Genomic DNA, 20,816 nt, shown 5'->3' with positions numbered 1-20,816 from the left:
ACCTTGATTGATGGGCCATGAATTCTTCTTACAATGTCCAGATGTAGCTTCTATGCAGCTTCTCTGCGACACTGTTCAGCAAGAAGATTCTTTACAGCCCAACTACCTCCAGATATGCACTCCAGCAGCTAGCTTGGGTTCTTGGGCCTCTAGCACATGCCCAAGGCTAAGGCAAATTCTAAGTGAAAAGACACACTAAACACACATTTTCCAGACAACAGCCCCAATTATCAAGAAGCCGGGAAGCAGATCATGAACACCAGCGGGCTTCCTGATTGCCTGGGAAGCCGGTGTTCTATCGAAAGAACACTGGCTCCACTTCCCGAGGCTGCCTGGCTTCCTGACCAATCAGGAAGCTGGGCGACAGGTCATGAGGTGCCGCCCTACTTCCTGATTGGTTAGGAAACTAGGCTGCCGAGGAACAAGTGAAGTCGGCTTCCTAGCCAATCAGGAAGTCGGGAGGCATGTCAGAACTCGCTGCTGGGCTTCCTGAAAGGAAGCTGGCTCTGTGCTCCCTCGGTCCTGCCTGTCAGGGGAGGAGATCTCCCGCTGACCGGAAGATCCAGTATTGGAGGTAAGTATCGGAGCATTTGGGCGAGTACGAGTACTCACCCAAATACTCGGTATCGGCACCGATACTGATATTAGTATCGGTGCATCCCTACTAATAAATAAATTTTACAGCATCACAAAAATTAATACAACTCTATTTGGGTGGCTACTGTTTTAATATTCGGAATGAATTAGTATGAAAGTGCTTTAGAAGATTGTCAGAAAGAAAGTACATCTATGATAAAAAAATATATTATCCCTTTATCCTTTTGTTTTAAGGTTTTTCTTAAAAAACTATTTAATCTGCAATGATGTCCTTTTGCAAATCTTTCTCCACGAAGTAACAATAACACTATGTGAGCTTGATGGGGGAGCAGCCTTTACCAATATGCAATATTGAATTCTGATTTCTAAATTCTCCTCCCTCCTGGATTGGACAGACTGGCTCCTGAATTCCATCAAAATGTCCACTCCTGATTTAGGATGTTCTCTAAAATCCAATTCTAGCAAAAACTCTATTTTGTGCAAGAAGTATTGTGAAATACAGTATTTCAGATGTGGACACAAACAAAAAATATTTTCATAGAGTGGTGAAGGATTAGAACATTTGACAATGTTTATATTGTTGTCCATGCCTTCCTATCCCAGTGACAGTTGCACCCGTATATTTGTATGGGCATCACAGGGACAGAAAGTGAGGGAAAACTTCCCCATTGGGTTCAAAGATAAACACGTGACAGATATTTTACCTGAAAAAAACAAAAACCTAAAAATACAATGTGGCTGGAGTGAAGCTTTAATATGTACTGGGGAATTTTGGTGTGGACCAGCAGTCCCCAAACTAGGGTCAATGGGTTGCTATGGCCAACTCATTGAGGTAGACCCCGCTTACAATGAGAAGGCTCCGTGTACAGGACTCTTTTAGTTTGCTTGGAGAGCCACTGTGCAGAGTGGTACTGGGTATCAGATACTGAAATGGAGTGCTATCCAGCACCTGGCAATCTGCTACAGGCGCTATTGGGTGGAGTGATTTCCGGCCCAATGGTGCCCGTATAATCCAGGCCCTGATGTTACAACACATCATGTATTACAGGTTGTGGAATGTTGCGGGATGTGGAGCCTACAAGGAGGTATGTTACTTCTGAACACCGATGGTGTGTGTGGGGGGGAGTTATAATCTTTTCGGTTACAGAGCCTGACCTGTACCTTACTGTGAGTTAGTCTTTTGTTTCCTGTATTTACAGCCTTTCTATATTTCTGTTGGTCTTTTAGACTGTCTGCACCATCTCTTACTGGGTCCCTGTGTTTTCCTGGCTGTGAGATTTTCTTCCTGTCACCTCACCTGATAATGCGATAACAAGACTACTGGTCAGGAAGTTCAGGTGACGAGTGTGACCTCTTGGCAGGCTTGACATTGGTTATATTCAAGTTACAGCGTCTGGCTTATACATTAAACATGCAGTTTACCCTGAATCTTACTGTTCTTGTTTCTTTGCTTAATACCGTACTGTGCACGTGCCCTGCAATTTGCTTAGCACTCTTGAATCTATGGGGTATAACAGTAGATAACCACACAGGGTACCTTCTTAAGCAATGGGAAACTATTAATAGTGTTTGCAGTGGGCTAAGGTACATCGGTGAAGGTCAGTTAACTGATTGGATAAAACTTCGTTCCAATTTCACCATCATTATAGTAGACTTAAAATGTTACTAAAAGCCCTTGGGATGAGCTTAAGCACTTCAGTCTTAGAAGAATTCGCCCTTGGGGTAAAGCTGTGATATTTCAGTGGCTGACTTCAACATTGGAACATACAGCACCATTGTAGAGTAACTACTAAAGCATGTAGCAGGTATTCACAGGTCTAAAAGTGTATCACTGTGGGCAGTGGCCGTATTTAAAAGGCAATTTCATGTAAAATTAATATTCCAGTTTTGTGCAGCCACAGATAGGTTAAAATACATGGTGGCTTCCTGATATCCAAGACTCCAATGGCAACATTGCCTAGCAGTACTTTGTGTCTATATCCCTTTCCTCAATGCCATCTTAAAAGTGTATCCGGACCAGCCCTAAAACTGTATTTTTCATATAATATACAGACCATCACCTTGAGATACAATTCAGTTTTCTGTTCCAACTGCATACCAAAAGCTTAACACAAATGCTTCAGAACATTAACCCAAACACATATGAGAAGCAAAACAGTTGTGTACACTCTCCATTTATCACTGTATTGCCAGAAAGCAGCATTTCAAAAATGAAAACATGGCCAAAGCAAAAAGAGTGGGCAAGTGACCATTCTTTTTGCCTGCAAGCATTGTAGCACCGCCGCCCTAGCCCTGCTGCAACTCTTTCACCGGCCATGCTGCTCTCTCTGCTCTGTGGTGTTCCTACTGCTGGCCACCTGGAACAGGTGCCTCCTATGTATACTTACCAATTGTCCTGGATTTGCCAGGACAGTCCGTCTTTTCAGTCAGATGTCGCGCTGCGGCTATTTCCCGGGTTCCAAGTGTGAGGCTCCCTGAGTGGCTCTGCTGTAACTGTTTCACCTGTCATGCCACTTCATCTGCTCTGTAGTGTCACTACTGCAGGCCATCCAGGACCCGGGATGCACAACATCTTATCCTGGATGCTGTGGTTCCTGATGTAATGACTGTAACCATTTTGTATTAAACGACAGCTGGGTTTGTACAGTGCCTGCCCTCTTCCACCATGTAAATTCACAGCCTGGACCTGCTGGAACAGGTGTCTAGGAGGGGAACAGTTGTAAAGGTAGAGGTACAGCACTAGAACTGGTGTGCAGGAGGGGGTACAGTCAAGTAACAGTTGTAAAAGAAGAGGCACAGCACTAAAACTGGTGTGCAGGAGGGGGTGCAGTCATGAAACAGATGTGCAAGGGTGCAGCGGTAAACACATGTGCAGGGGGTGCAGTGGTGGAATAGGTGTGTGCTGGGTACTGTGGTAAAACACATGTGCAGGGGGTATGGTGGTGGAACATGTGTGCAGGACAGGGCTTAGGTGGTGGAAGAGGGGTGCGGGAAATTCAGAAGGTAAGCAGTACTGGATCAGGGTTGCAGATGAGAGCAGTGGTCAGGGAGTGCAGAGGTAATGCACTTTCTATGTGCTGTGCTGGATGGCCCTTCTGCCATATACTTGTTACCAGGGCTGCGAATAGAGGAGATACAGCCAGTTTACCTGTCCCAGGCCTAAGCCCCATCAGGTCAGGGCCCATGGACCAGTTGGAACTGGGCTTCAACAGTGAGTGGAGCAAAGACTCCCCTTTCCTGGATTGATAGGAAGAAGTTGTAGACTGTGCTGCAAGGCAGGAACAATGTTTCCTGAACAATGTGAGCTGGATTCATTGCAGCACAAAGTGTTATCTCAGAGCCCATCTGTGACTAATCCTCTGCTCACTCTGTGCAATGAGATGATTTCGGGGCTGTCACAATACACTGGAGAACCGCTATACAGACTCTCAGAAAAATGTACTAGATTTTCCTCTTCCATTAGCTGTAGTAATGCCATTGTTCTCTGATTTCCACAACAACACTGCCAGAGTTATTCCTGGAAGTCTTACTGCTTTCAGTTTTCTACTTCATTCCCTGAAGCTCAAGTGAAGCTGTTGTTCATAGCAACCTCTATTTCACATGATAGTTGCAACCCAATTTGTTGCTGTGGGTAGCATCCATACTTTTCCCCCTGGTGTTATAAATGGTCCACCCCCTGTTTTGGAAAAAAAATGTATACTTGTAGTAATCTCAGGATGGGATTGCAGTAGGCCTCCGTCCTCCTGGCCAGTAGAATTTTTAATTTGGGAATGTGGTTCCTTCAGCAGCAACGTGCACCTGGATATTCTTAAATTGTCAGTTGTGTAACACTGTTCCACATAGAGCTATTGCAGCATCCAGACTAGACACTAGAGCTGCAATTTTGGTTCCCTTAGCAATTAGATTCACAGCAGTGTAGCAATGTGATGGTGCCTAGGAGCATAGGTATCTTTTTCTCCCTTGGACAGCAACAATGGGGCACTATTCCACCCACTGACACCAACGACAGGGCACTATTCCTTCCACTGACACAAATAATGGGGCACTATTCTTCCCATGACATCAACAATGGGGGACTACTTCTCCCACTGACACAAAGATCGGGCACTATTCCCTCCACTGATACAAATGAAGGGGCACAATTCTTCCCGTGACACCAACGATGGGGGACTCTTCCTCCCACCGGCACCAACAATGGGGCACTATTCTTCCTCCTGACGCCAACGACGGAAGACTACTTGTCCCACTGACATTAACAATGGGGGACTACTCCTTCCACTAACACCAACAATGGGGGACTACTCCTTCCACTGACACCAAGAATGGGGAACTATAACTCCCATTGTTACCAACAATGGGGCACCATTGCTCCCACTGACACCAACGATGGGGCATTGTTCATCCTCCCACTGATCATCAAGCCTGGGGTATTTTCTACTCCCACTAACCACAGTCCAGCCCCCCTAAGGGCTGAAGGAGAATGAAGTTTGTTAAGAAACTTTGAGCCAAGTGGTTTATAGCATCATCTGCACGACAAATGTTAAAACAAGAAAATAAAGTGAAAGTTAAAGTTTACTAGAAATCTGATTTCATTTTGTTTATTACGTAATCTTACAAAGGAATTCTGTAAAGACTAAAAACTACAATTGTTTTCATATTCTGTGCAAATAGGTTTGTTTTATTATAATATATGCAGCAGATCAGTTGTAACATTCCTGTTAGAATGTTGGCCCAATTTTTTTGTGCTTCATATAGTACAGAGAAGGCCAGGCCTGGGGGCAGGGTGGCAGGGGCCCTGTCAGGTAGGCTACAGGGACCCATGATTTTTAATATCGCCCCTGCTTGTTTCTGTTGTCTAGTCCTGAGCAAGCACCAATACAACAGGCTTTTATTTCCTTATTCATTTTTGGTAAATGGGGTTGCACAGATACACAGTTAATAAAATTCAAGTGTTCTATCACTGAGATTGTGTTGTCCACATATTAGTTTTAAATCAGGTGTGGGATTTAAAGTGTATGTAAATACAATCCCAATACAAACAAGAAAATAAGAGGAAATTCAATTTTTTTGTGTTGCCATGAGAGCAAGAGGCAATATCTACCAATGGGGACATTGCTAAACAAATACATAAATAATTTTAATAACGAACAATACCCAGGGCTGGATTTATTCTCTCTGCTGCCCCAAGGCCAGGTTCTTCAATGTGCCCCCCTACCTGCCAAACCCACCTCATGGAGAATGGCAGACCTGCAGGCTGCATACAAGTGATCTTGGCAACATCGCTGGGATCACTTGTACAAAACAAACAGTGGCTTCCCCGTTGTACATTTAGCTCTGCTTGGCCAAAGCAGGGCTAAATGTAGAAAACAAGTACCCGCCCAGCACCCAAAACTGCGTGTCCCAGGCATCAGGAGATAGGAATTTCACACCCTGCTGCCCCTCTGCTCCTTGTTGCCCCAAGACCGGCTTTGGTTGGCCTCGTGGGAAATCCGGCCCTGACAATACCCATACCTCCCAACTTTCTGAGATGAAAAAGAGTGACACCTTCTAGCTCAATGTACTTAAGCAATGGACACACCCCTGCCACATAACCAGTTATGCAAACCATTAAGAATTTATATACCAAAAATGAAGAATAGTTTTTTTTATTATTAGTATTATTACTTTTCCTTTACACTGGCTTTTCAAGATAGCAAACATAATGGTTAACAGATAAAATAAAGGTTTTGGTGCAGAGTAACAATTTGTACAGTTAAATAGAACCTTTTCGTAGATATCTGTACATCAGACAAAAAGGAGGAACAACTCAAGAGGAAAGAGAAACGGAGGGACTTGGTTCCAAATGAGGAACAGTTGGGAGGTATGAATGTACTTATTATAATCAATCTTCCTGTATATACAATATTTTAAAATATATTTAATGGATGCATGGAGGGAATTTTTATTACTCTGTAGCAGTTGAGATCTGTTATTATATTCCTGTACAAATAATGGTTACGCTGTCAACCTAGCAACCATATACAGTACCAAAGAATTGAGCCTCCTTTCATGTTCTTATATTTGTACGTTTTTAACATTAAATATTCTTTAAGAGAGTACACCTTTTGAGTTATTATTTCAATGTCATTGGAAATTAATTTTTAATATAATGCTGAAATTTTACCTAAATGTGTGCCCATACCTCCCAACTGTTCCTAATTTGGAACTGAATCCCTCTGTCCCTCTTCCTTCCTCAGTTGTCCCTCTTTTTGGTCTGATGTACAGATATCTATGAAAAGGTTCTATTCAGCTACCAAAAGTGTTATTCTGCACTAAAACTTTCATCTTACCTCTTAATTGTCATGTTTGCTATTTTGCAAAACCAGGATAAAGGAAAAATATTGGTGAAAAAAATGGGTTTGAGCAATAATTTTTGGCATATACATTCTTAATGGTCCACATAACTGGGGCATGGCTGGGATATATCTATTCCCTAAATACATTGTGCTGGATGCTGCACCTCTTTCTTATCTCAGAAAGTTGGAAGGTATGTATGTTCTATAAAGATGTGTATATTTTCCATTTTCCCTCTAGTCCATGTCAAACTCAGTGGGCCAAATCGAGAGGACTAAATCTCCAAGGAAGCCAAATCTGCAAAGAGGAAGAGAGGCCCAAAGAAGAAGCAGGAACACCAGTTTACATGCCTGTATCCAGTATTGCGGTCAGCACCCCTGTTGCATATAAAATATATGTTTTTTTTAATTGGTCAGGGCAGCCTGTACTATACTAAAGCTCTTGGATGTGATCTGCCTGTAATAAATCCCAACACTGTTGTGGACCGCATCCATTTTTTGGGTATTCCAGCTTGTTCCAGCTCCTCCTGTTGCATTCACCATCATATAAAATGAGTAAAAATCCAACCCTACAGAGATCTCACCAATTGAGTCCTCGATAAATATAGGAAATTTACAGTTGGTTTGAAGTTTCATTCACACCAAGTGCATTGGGCTGCATTGCTCAATGCAGGCCGAAAACAATAATTAGCTGAAATCCATGGTTCTCAATAGACCCCGTTTACAGCAACAAACTGTGCTGATGCATGCTGGCTAAAAATGGAACATGTTGCATTTAAATGCAGTGCAACATGTTGCAACGCACTACAATAACCCGCATCATGGTAAACAAAATAATTTTATTTTGGCTTATGCTGCAGAAAAAAGAGGCACATCAATACAACACGTTAAAAGAATGCATGTCAACATCCTCCTGGACTGAGCAGCGCTCACATAAAGATGCATGAACGCTGCCAAGAGCTGAAGTATTGTGAGCCCAGGCTGCGCATGACGCACCCACAGGGCGTGTGTAAATAACAGGCTGGGCTCACAGAAAATGGGCAGAATTACCTGACTGTGCTGACTGAAGTGTTCAAGAGGTGCAGGACCAAGGAGGAAGCTGGGACCAATGTTGGAGTATGGAGAGGGTAGTAGAAGTTTGCAATGCGGGAAACACATATAAAAAAATATTGGAGCTCTGCTTTAAGATTCAAACCTAAAAAAATATAAAAGACCGAAGTTTGAATTTAAAATTATATTTAAACATTAATGGGAATCTAAGCAAAAAATAATATAATGTAATATATTACAGCTTACCAGTCCATAGATGTGGCGGCTGCATCCGTTTTCATTTTTCTTCATTTTCTCCTGGTGATTCTGCTACTAACACACTTCTAATTCTAGGATGACAATGCTCATTCACTACTGTATCAGGAAACAAAAACAGGATAAGCTGACAGGACCCCGCCCTTGTCTTTCTCTATAACATAGAGGGGTGTGGTTCTGTAGCCCTCAGAGATAAGTGAGAGCACAGGGAGTTAAAAGCTCGCTAGATTTCTGGCAAGATCAACCGGAATTGTTTGCACTGATCAAACAGATATAACAAAACATGTTCAATGGCATATTTAACAGAGATAAATGGACCATATAAGAGAATAAGAAGAGAATATGAGTATTAGTTATCAGTTATTCTAAATAAATGTTTCATTTTTGGACAGTTTACGTCACTAGAGAGAGGTAATGCATTTGAAGTGATCTAGATCATGCACTCTAAAGTATTTACATATTCTGAATAGGCAGTAAAAACACTTTTTAAAAAAGGCCTCATTCATCTTTTTTTCGTAGGCAATATGGAGAAATTATTGCACCAGAACCTTTGCCGCTTGACGGCCCTTTAATGCAAACCCACAGCAGGTGTTTCTAAATTGTTAGAAGCTGACTGAAAACTTTAGGGTCCATGCTGTGATCTTTGAGAATGCATTACTTTACAGTACAAGCAATTAGAGAGGTCAGGGGTGGCTTGTTTTAAAGTTCTTTAACTGTTTGTTAAGAATATGTAAAAAAATAAAATAAAATGCATGGTGTGAGCACATTTGCAATTTAAACATGTTTTGGGGTTACAGAGCATAACAAATGTTGTTGCAATCCATGTGACTGCCAGAAGCTGGCAGGATTTAGGAAGGGAGGAGCTCAAGATGACCAGGGCTTGAATTGATTAGATTGAAACAATTGCTCAACGCAACATTCAAGGACACAACTACAGACATGGCAGACTTCATGAATTTTCAGGTGGAACTCTAGGCTTATTTTTACATGTTCTCTAGGCAAATCTTAAAGCCCAACACTCTTCAAAAATGTTTTAAAAGAAATTGGCCATCAGTGTAAAATATAAAAATCAGCTTTTGCTGCAATACCCACTCCCTTTTCATCACTGTCCCCCACAAACTTACTAGTTTGCCATCCAGGGCCTGTCCTCTTCTTGGTTAAATGACTGCCAGCATTATCCAACTCCATTCCTGTCATGAGTTAAACAAATGGCAAACGGACTCATCAATTCATAACTTTTAAAGTAAGATGCACATGGTAGGTCTTTACACAATGCAAAAACAAAAGTTTCCCAGCACACCTGCAAAACAAAGTACAATGTCTAATTATTAGGGTAAAAAACAGAGGTTATAGTTGCACAACTTCTGCAAAATATGTAGGGCTGCGGAAATTAACGATTAATCCCTCGATTAATCGTTAATTTTTTTGATCGATCAAAATTATTTTGATCGATCAAAGTTCTTTGGCTCCGTACTCACCTCTCCGCCGGCCTCCGGGTCTTCCGTCGGAAATCGTCACGGACATCGACGTCACCGGACTCCTCCCCCCCTTCCACAAGTGGCTCTGTCAGCTAACGAAGGGAAGGGGGGAGGAGTCCGGTGATATCGATGTCCGTGACGTCACTGGACATCGACATCCTCCCCTTCGTTACCTGATGGAGCTGCTTGGGCCGGTGAGTACACCCGGGAGAGACACACTTTTTACTGGAAAGGTTTAATCTGCTCAATCGAGCAGATTAAACCTTTCCCTGGGATCGTTTTTTTTTTTTCTTTTCTGACATCGGGAGCCGCGGCTTGACCGTCAGTCAGAAAAGAAAAAAAAAGGCATACGATTGCATAGCTAGATTACTATTGGCTATTGCACTTTGCAATAGCCAATAGAAAACTAGCTAATGCACCCGCCCACTTCTGCTGTCAATCAGCAGAGGGGGACCTGAATTTTTCTATCAGGTCCTCTTCTGGCGATTGAAAGCAGCAGGGGGCGGGTGCAATAGCTAGTTTGCTATAGGCTATTGCAAAGTTAAATAGCCAATAGGAATCTAGCTATGCATTCTTATGCCTTTTTTTTTTTTTTGTCTGACAACTGCAAAAAAAAAATAAGTCTGCAGATAGCAAAGAAGCTATTGCTTCCTGTGCTATCTGCCATCATTTCAGGGGGGTGCTCTCTCCCAGCCCCCCCTAACCCCCCCTCCGCGGATGGGGGGGAGAGGGCACCTCCCTGAAATGAGAGGGGCACCTCCCTGAAATTGCTTATTTCAGGTTGGGATCCCTGGCATTGGCCTATACACATACAGCACAGCAATGAAGTAATAAAATAAACTAGGATCACACTAATCCAGCATGGTATTATTCTGAGTTGCCACACTCAAGCGGCGGCCATATTGAGTGGGGCACGTGAGATTAATAACGTGCTGGATTACTGTGATCCTAGTTAACTTTATTACTTTATTGCTGTGCTGTATGTGTATAGGCCAATGCAGTTGGATCTGTATGTGCGTTATAATTAATCGAAATTAATCGATTAAAAAAAATTTGGATTAATCGAACATGAAATTTTTAATCATTACCAGCCCTAAAAATATGTGGAAGCCGCACTGCCTTGTCAAGGCCCCATCTGCGTAGGGTGCTCTTAAAGTGATATTAAAGCTTCTTTTTTTAAAATATTTGCTAGAAGGAGGCCCACCTTTGTCTCAGGCTGTTGTTGTTTTTCTTTAACAGTTTTAAATTCCTTGTTTTCAAGTGGGTCCCCGCAGTGCTCTTTCCGCCGTTCCCTGCACGGTGCCTCCATCGGCTAATGGAGGCATCTGTGCGCGCTCGTGCCAGCGTGCTCGTGCCCACAGTGGATGTGTGCATCCATAGACACACACAGCCCTGCGTAAGGCCACACCCCTCCTCTCCGCCCAACAGTTTGATTGATGGTAGAAGCAGCTTATGGCTCCTCTGCCAACAGTATCCTCCCCCCAGAACCAAGAAGTTTGGGGAACGGAGGATCGCTTCAGACCGGCGGCGGGGATGAGCATCCCTGACAGGTAAGTGTGGGGGGGACTGCGGGAGAACAAGGTACTGGGCGGTTTTTAACCCAATGCAGAGAATGCATTAAGGTAAAAAAGCGCTCAGACCTTAATACTACTTTAACTCTAATCTATGCAATGTCATGGACACACTACCTCGGTATGCAACATCACAATGGCTTGGGCTCAAAGTACTTCTGAACAGATGGACATTCACACATCATTATATAAATGTCCTACTATCCAGTAGTATGGACCACCCATCATCACAACAGAGATCACCAGATCAGCCTTGTAACTTTCTTTAATAGATACATTTTGCATACTTTCTGTTAGCAATATTTCTCCGCACATTATTTCTGTCTCTCTTTCTGTGTCTTAGGCTGGTACCAATGGTTACATGGCACCCGAAATTCTAAAAGATGAGAACTACTCTTATCCTGTTGATTGGTTTGCGATGGGCTGTAGTGTGTATGAGATGATTGCAGCCCAAACACCTTTTAAAGATCCAAAGGAGAAGACCAAGGATGAGGTGAAACGGAAGACACTGGAGGATGAGGTTGTATTTCACCATCCAAACTTCACTGCAGAGGCTAAGGATATATGTAAACTCTTTTTAGCAAAGAAACCAGAGAACCGATTGGGAAGCAGGTAAGGAGAGATTAATTTACCCAATACAGTGTGTAGAAAAAAATCTTATAACATTTCTTTTGCAAATGATTTATGATTATGACCAATAAAAATGTTTATATGTTTTGTTAGTGATGGATGGATGGTTTATATATTTGCCTTTGAACAAGTATACACAAATATATATATATATATATATATATATATAACATCATTAGTACACCAAAGTAAAAAACGGTTCTCAATCAGGAGCGTAGCATGTGTTCCCTCTGCCCTTCCCCAAAACACTTCCACTATTCTATATTGCAATAAATCAAACACAGGCCCTGATGTATTCTTCCTACCACTCTGAGAGTAGTGACTAATAAGTCAATTTTACCAGAACCAAGAACTAGCAGTTTGGTTCTATGTGTATGGACCAGAGTGAGTGATCTGAAAATGAAACAATACACATTCCACCGACAAAAACAGTTGAAAACATGATATGTGTATGAATGACACCCCTGAAAGCCTTGCCATGCTAGGATACAGCCTATGTTGGTGATGAAGAAATCCTGGTCTCACAAAATCCTGCTAACATTTGGGCTTTTGATCTGTTCATAAGGCATCTTTGGTCTTTGAAAGATTCATAAATCCATCAAAGTCTCTAGGTATATGGAATGTTGTATAAGTATACATCATATCTGATTGGAGACTTCTTCGGCTAAACAGAAGCCGATGAAGGGTTTCAGGTGACTAGTGAAGAAAGTAGCAGTCTTATTTGGACCATTGGTTTCTGTAACCTCTGTCACAATCTGGCGTTTTAATTTATGTGTCAGGGATTGATCAAAGTTTTGTACACATGTTTAGTAATTTTGGATTAAATATAATATATGTAAAAGGTTCCTGGAATGTGTCATCCAGTTGATATAGAGCAAACACAGATCATGTATGCCAAAAGCAGGTTGTCATTTGAAAATCCAGATCCTTTATAATAAAGATGACCCACCCCTCACCAACACATGAGTTACAAGTGCATCTCACTTCTACAAAGGGGCATATTTACTGCGAGGCAAACAAGGCGTTTGCCTGGAGCGGCACTTTGCAGGGGGGCGGCATTTTTCACCCTCCTACAAAGAGGAAAGCCGGCAATGGGCTGACAAAATCAGGCAGCCTTGCCTGCCTAATCAGGTTGCTGCTAGTGGGGATCCATCTGTCTCATACACCCGCACGGATGTGCTGTTCAGAAGAGAGTACCGCCGCGTCCTCCCATAGAGAAGAGCAGGGAAGAATCACACGCAGCACCTGTTCTTCCCGGGAACGGCCCGTTGCGGCCGTGTACGCCGCATGGATCTGTACGGGCCGACTGCGTGAATGAGGCCTAATAGCGCAACCTGTCAGAGGCTGACTTGACAGGTTACGCAAAATGTCTTGAACAGGAAGGGTTGGGAGAAATTTAGATGAGGGGGGTTGGGGTGTGTGCAGAGTTTCGTCTTGCCTAGGGCAGCACGAAACCTAAATACGCCGCTGCTTCTACATATGGTGTCGTCTACGGTGTCCTTAATAATATGTGTGTATGTTTAATAATAAGAATTCTTAACAAAACGTGCATTAAAAAAATTTCTGTCATTATTTCCATCAGTCCATGTTGAATGCATTAGCATATACTGTATGCACAATTAGGGAATGGGTATGTACAATATATAGTGCGGATGCTCTGAATCATTTTAAGGGTTTGTGTAGATAGGCCAATGCAGTGTGCTTTCAAGTGCAGTAATGTATTTGGGATCAGTCTGAGTTGGGTTCAGTCTGAGTTGCATTACAGGTGCATCATACATGCAGTTGACCTCTCTCTAAACTGCATCAAGCTGCTTCAAGTTTCCTTTGCATTGCTATTGACTTGTATGGGGTGAAAACCAGTTCTTGTGTGAACAAAAGCCCATGTACACAAGCCTTAAAATAATTTGATCAATATCAAAACATACATGAAAAGGACTACTACCATGTTTTATAATTTCTCTATAGAAACTAAGAGAAAATTTCGACATCCTAGAAAATGTGATTGACCTGCAATGGCATATAAACACAAAACAGACATCCAACAGGGTGCAATAGGGAACAGATAATTTAAGTATAAAAGCAATCTCATTAAAATGTAAAATGTAACTTATAAGCAGCTTTAACAGCAAACTAAGCCAGGGGCTGTAGACTACATGTTACTTTCAGACAGAGTGGCCGCTTCACCATTTTGTCTCTGGAGCCCCTCTAAAGGCTTGGTAATAGGTCATTCAGCACCAAGCACTGCATAGCTGGTTGGGGAGGGAGCACATTTACCTCATACCCCAAAGTGCCCATTCTTTTTAAGGGGCTCCAAGATAAAATTTGGGGACATGCATTTCATTTAAATGACTTCTCCTCAGCTGGGAGCTTCATTTACAACCTAAAAACAGCTTACAGGTTAACTTCATGTGGCCCTTTGCTGCAGAGTACATTTTACATGTCACATAATTATTAAACATAACATGGTTGTAGCCATGATGGTTCAGCAGCAGCTTGATACTCCTGCAAGACAGGCATGACTGGAACTATCTACATATGTCAATAAACTGGAAACTAAAATGTGTGGAAGGATTGCTTTAATGGCAGTGGAATAAAGTAAACACCTATGTATAGTATATATACATTACTGCATTGCATATACTGATTCAGCCACTTATGGTGCTTCTGTATATACATATAATATGAATGCATAATACATTTATACTGCAAGTTCACACACTAAAAAGATATGTTCTATTTCCAGTAGAGGGTGCTAAAGTTATCTATCTAACCACAAACAGGTTTCTACATTTATAAGGTGGCATGGAATTGCTGTGGCTGTACAGTTTGTACTCAAAGCAAGTGAACAGATGTACCCATAGACATTAGCATTTTTGTTTTCACCCAGTGACCACATAGTCCTCATTCAGATCGACATTTTCCTGCTGCTTGGAAAAGCATATTTGAATTTTTGCACATGCTAAGCAAGAGCCCATTCACACCAGGGTGGTTGCGGATCAGCGCGTTTACCGCACTGATCTCAAAAGGGAGGTTTTAGGAGTTTTTAATTGTGTTTTAGCGCTGAAATGCAATTAAAAACGCCCAAAATCGCGCTAATCAGTGCGGTTCCATTGAAAGCTCTATGGAAACCACACTGATCAGCATGGCAAAAATAGTGCAGGGAGCAGTTCGGGCAGGGGGTGGGATGGGGGTGGGGGTATTGGGGCGGTTTGGATCACAGACCTGCGCGGTCACATGAATGGTCCCCATAGCAATGTATGGGATTGTTCATGTTGGCAGATCCGTGCGGCCAAATCCGCGAGGTCGAACAGCCCGGTGTGAACGGCGTCTCATGGTCCAGTTCGCACTTCAGCATTTGTGCTAAAATTGCAGTAAATCCATCAAGGTTGCTTAGCACAGAACCTGAAGTGAACTTTGAAAACAGCTGGTCTTTGGTGTTTTTGCAAAATTTTTTTACAAAGCCTACCATACATGCTGGTTTCTTCTATAGTTGCTGAGTTTGATATACGTATATCAGGCTTATTCAACAAGTGGCAAAGTGCCGAGGCATAATGCTGCTTTCCATGAAAATCAATGGATTTTTTTTTTTTTGCACAATTTTACAAAAGTTGCAAATAAATACTGTTCAAAGACTTCTAATTATATGAAGTTGTGCAACAATGGTTGTAGAATATTCAACAGGACTACACCAATATCTATCAGTGCCCAATAGGACTACACCAATATCTATCCTTGCCCAATAGGACTACACCAATATCTATCGATATAAACAATCAATATCTAATATCTATCAATATGTCTAATAAGTCCAGCTAACAAGGTGAAACAAAGATGCTTTATGGTTGCTCAAGGCTCAGTGTCACAGGCTTATATGAATGAGGTCCTAGGTAGAAAGGATTGAAAGATAACTTCCTTGCCTGAAATCACCTCCACTTAACAGTCCTTGCTTGGTGAAGTTCTCACAACACTAGTCCTGCCAACAATCAGCAGATAAAAGGATATATAAAATGTTACAATGTTACAATTTGTCTAAAGGTTGGTGACAGTGTCATTTGCTCTCACTTAATACTCTGTCAACTTGCAGTATTATGATTTTATTTGTGAATATCTTTCACTTACATATTCCAGGAATATATATTGGTACATAATACATATGGTGGAGCCTTTGCAAAACCCTAGCCGCCTTTCATTTAAGGCTTCCTGAAGTATCCTAAACTTAATTGCGACTATCACAATCATAGTTGAGCTGAACTCAAAATGTGAAAGTTTGCTATGTTATAGGGAACATTTAGAAATGTCATTTTTGACTAAGCAGAAGGTGCATTTTGTCTTGAATTCCTCCTGAAAAAAAGGAGCACTTTCTGGCATGTGAGTGTGTCTAGGAACTCCTGTTCATAAAGCCTCTTAGAAGCATCTGTATATCTGTAGTGTGAGGCATACGTGCGTACATCTGTAGTGTGAGATATAAGGCATTGCTGCCTCTCATTGCTAGCCCCAGGAGAGTTTGAGTGAGATTTAGTGATGTCACTACAGTGCCGCTCAGTCTTCTCCTTGCTGGAGGTTCTGACATGAGGAAGCCCTGCCCCTACCAAGATGGCTGCCCCCACATAGATACAGTACAGAACAAAATATGGTCAGTAATGGGGAAAGATCAGCTGCAGGAAGGCAACACTGATGACTCCATCTTTGCTCTCTACTTGTCTTTTTTTGGGCACAGCTTTCAGAATTCAGTTCCTCTTTCAAAACAGTCTACACAAACCTTTGGAAAGAGCCAGCGTCATATGCAAAGCTTTTTTTGTACATTAGGCACACCTACTAGGTAAGAAAATGTCAAGCAGAACCTAGGTATCTACCTAAAGTTTATCAGGCCATGTAATGCATTGTTTTTTCAATTTGAATTGCAAAGCTGAACTTTCATTTTAAAGGTCAGGCCACATGGCCATGAGATGCATCAGGGGGGCAATCAGGGGTTGTACTAGCAAGTTGTTTAATATTTTCATGATGTGTAGCTGAACATGATGGATCTCTCCTAACCAGCTCTATAACATCCTCTCTTGTAGAACCAATGATGATGACCCACGAAAACATTCGTTCTTTAGTACAATAAACTTCAACAGACTGGAGGCTGGGATGGTAGACCCTCCGTTTGTCCCAGACCCGTCTGTGGTCTATGCTAAGGACATCGCAGACATAGCTGATTTCTCTGAGATCCGAGGGATTGACTTTGATGATAAAGATGCCAAATTTTTTAAGAGGTTTGCAACTGGTGCAATACCAGTCAGTTGGCAACAAGAAATAATTGATACAGGACTCTTTGATGAGCTCAACGACCCAAACAGGCAAAGCTCTGGAAAATATACTTATGGCGATGGTGAGAAAAAATCAGGAGTATGTTCCATAATATAGTTAGTGATCACTGTAAATTAGTGGCAGAATGGGACATATTTTATAAGCAGTTTTAGATATCTGCAGAAATATATTTCCTCTAGCTAAGTTATCTCAGCACAAGTCACTTCTTCTCTAGACCCTTCTCTTCTTGGAGAAAGTTAACCAGGTACTATCTAAAACTGTTTCAAAACCCAATTCAAAGGGTCAGGTGGTTCGAGGTTGCATGAAACAGTTGCTGCCCTACAACTGTCTTACTTTAGTACTCTGTTACTTGATGCTGCTATGCACACTCAGAAGCAGGGAAATATTGTGTAAAAGAAAGCATTTGAGAGGCCATCGGACTTCAGGTGAACTTTCTTCTCATGACTTAAGCTGAAGAGTCACACAAGCAAGTAAAGCTTAATAAGAGTTCAAATTTAAGCCTATCACAGGTCATAGTACACGTAACATGTAAGACTGAATATTTAGATTGTTGTATGTTCTTCTGTTTGATGTACTTATATATGCTGTATATAAATATATGCCCAGCATCTGGCAGCTACTATTTTGTCAGGTTTAGCTGTAGGACTGCTCCTAGGCTTAGTTGTGCCTGAAGTTGCATTGAAAATACAGCTCTCCTGATTTCAGCAATAAGCCGCTGTTGCCCTTGCAATTAACCCATTAGGCATAGCCAATATTGACAAAGTATAATGATGCATCCTGTGCTATTTGCAGACTGCCCATATAGTCAGGATGTTCTTGAGAGGCTGTGAGGTTAAGTCAGAACCTAGTTTTATATTCCCTATACCTTGTCTAGATGTCAGAAGGACAGTTTGGGGATTCTATAGCCATCTTCAGGATTGATGATTTGGGACAAAGATAGCTGCTGTGTTGGGAATGTTTACATGATTCTCCTTTGTTTTCCAATGTCAATGCCATGATAAAGTGTGGTTTCAGGGAAGGGGGTTCGTTAACAGCATGCATGTAACTAAAACTGAAAACACAAATCAGGAATTGTTCAATACCTAAGGTTATTGATAACTGGGCAGTGAAACCATATCAAATCTAGTCAAAGCTGGGAGAATCTAAAACTGCTTACAAAATATGATCCCTTGTGCTGTAAGTAGCTCACTACCAAAATTACCCAAAACAACTGGCGTATTGAAGATGTATTTATGGCAAAGTTTTACAAAGCCTTTTTGTGTTTCAGTGTCTTGCATCATTATGGCTTGTTACACCTCAATGCCTGGACTTATACATTTATCATTATGTCAAAAGTGTTTGTTTTTTTTATTAAAAAAATGAAAGAATGAGAACAAAGGTTTGTTGTGGTGTCTTGGTGTCGGTTTATTGTTCATGAGAATAGGAACATAACATAACATAATGAACTGACATGGTGTCTTGGCCAAGGCAGTATGAATTACTCAATTTTTCAGGAGTTGGGATGCTGTCAAAGATAATACCTTCATTCCTTTTTCTGCATGAGTTCATTAACATGATCAGCAGGTTGTGGCAAGTTTTAAATACAAGAATAGACAATTAGGTGTATATAACTCTCTCTCTCTCCCTCACTCTAAAACCATTTTCACCTAATCATTAAATGAAACAAATAATAATAATAACGGCCAGAAAGGAAACACAAACAGTAAAAATTGTAATGACGCCGCACATTTTGTGGTCAGTTTAGAAGTTACCCCTTAAATCTGTGCACTGCACTGTAGACAGGAGATCAGTTTTCCACTGCTATATCCTCAAGGAACCCCTAGCAACCTCTAGAGCACATGTGTCAAACAGAAGTATGTCACCCCAATATGGACCCTGCACAGCCCACTTGAGAGTGCACAGCTGGCTAAGGACCCCGCACAGCCACCTAAGAGCCTGCACAGTCCACACAGAGAGCCTGCATAGACTCCACACAGCCACCTGAAAGTCCACACAGCCCACCATAGAACCTGCACAGCCACCTGAGAGTCCACACAGCCCACCAAAGACCCTGCATAGCCCACCATAGACCCTGCGTAGTCCACCTGAGTGTCCGCATAGTCCACCAGAGAACCTGCACACCCACCTGAGAGTCCGCACAATTACACTAATTGCCATTATTTTTCCTAGACTTCTACTTTCAAAGCTAGTTATTAAGTTATTACTAAAACTAGTAATGATCGAATGCAGAGACAATTATTTAATATTATAAAGAGTAGATACTGTGCATTTATATAGTCTTACAGACACAACCGGCCCTTGGAGGGCAACCATAATGCTGATGCATCCCACAATAAAATTGAGTTTGACAACCCTGCTGTAGAGGGACCCCTGGGTTTCATGGAACCTTGGTTGAGAAAGACTGCTGTAGGTGACACACCCAGGATCCTGAATTTATATGCAGAACTCTGGTGTCAGATATCATTGGCATCATGTACGGTATACAGAAAAACAGAAACACAGTAATGGGGTTCATAATAACCAAACCACATATAATACAACATATAATACTAACAGACTACAGAAGACATTTGAAAACATACTGTACTTAAACCATTAATTCCTTCCCTTCACCATTAATTTGCTTCCCTTCCAGATTATCAAACCCAGGTCAGTGCACACATTTTTCTAATGAGATAAAACTGAAAGTGGCAAACATTTAGGCCCCATTACTGCGTATGCGTTGCAATTGTGTTCTACCATGGCATATTGTGTATTGTTGCGCCATTCATTTAGTACTACTATAGTAGTGTGCAGCGCACCTGTCCTGCAGTGTGGCACAATGCACATGCCATGTGTTGTGGTGCACTGCATTAAAAGAACACCAGAAACATTTTTTGAGCCGTTGTCCTGTGGTACAAATGAATATGCTTAAATCTTAAATAATATGAGTTATGAGTTAAATCTTAAAAATACGTTCAAGTACCTTAACTATTACCAAAAATGTATCTTATTTGTGTATCACTCGGCTGTAGATCCTCAAATCATCTCTGAATTGGTGCCGACACTGTCCTTCCTTCTGGAGGCTGGCTACTTTTGTTCCCCATGGTCCCTGTGTGTGTTTATAAAGTATCCACAACTCCAAGTTCGCTCTCCCATGATAGACTACAATCTCAATACAAATAAGTAAACTAAACATGAGATTGTAGTACATCACAGGAGTGAGCTTGGAGTGGTGACTACTTTACAACACACACAGGGACCATGGGGAACAAAAGTAGCCACCCTCCAGAAGGAAGGACAGTGTCAGCACCAATTCAGAGATGATTTGAGGCTCTACAGCCGAGTGATACACAAATAAGATACAAGTTTGTTAATAGTTAAGGTACTTGAATTCATTTTTAAGATTTAACTCCTCAGTTTAGAATCACTTTAATGCAGTGCTTAAACACATGCACAATAATACACTGTAACAGCCCAGACAGGTCTGAAGGGGCTGTTAAAGATATTACATATGATTAACTTAAAAACGATAAATGTTGTGTATATGATTGCACAGCTCTGTGGAAAGAGATCAAAAGAAACAAAAACAAGAAGATTAAGAGACTATAAGA

The 20,816-nt window shown here is 41.6% G+C and overlaps 1 protein-coding gene across 1 annotated transcript in view; it reads left to right on the top strand.

The window, feature by feature from the left end:
* GRK7 (G protein-coupled receptor kinase 7) overlaps positions 1-17,430 on the top strand; it is a 36,184-nt gene extending 18,754 nt beyond the window's left edge. Inside the window, exons 3-4 of the mRNA XM_018560367.1 lie at positions 11,627-11,895; positions 16,974-17,430. Coding sequence (XP_018415869.1) covers positions 11,627-11,895; positions 16,974-17,319 — 615 coding nt within the window. The 3' untranslated portion in view covers positions 17,320-17,430. The remainder of the gene's footprint in view (positions 1-11,626; positions 11,896-16,973) is intronic.
* Positions 17,431-20,816: the final 3,386 nt, after the last annotated feature.

This window comes from Nanorana parkeri, unplaced genomic scaffold, assembly GCF_000935625.1.
Source record: "Nanorana parkeri isolate BGI_ZX_2015 unplaced genomic scaffold, ASM93562v1 scaffold452, whole genome shotgun sequence".
NCBI classification, from domain to species: Eukaryota; Metazoa; Chordata; class Amphibia; order Anura; family Dicroglossidae; genus Nanorana; species Nanorana parkeri.
This window is presented reverse-complemented; position numbering and strand designations above follow the sequence as displayed.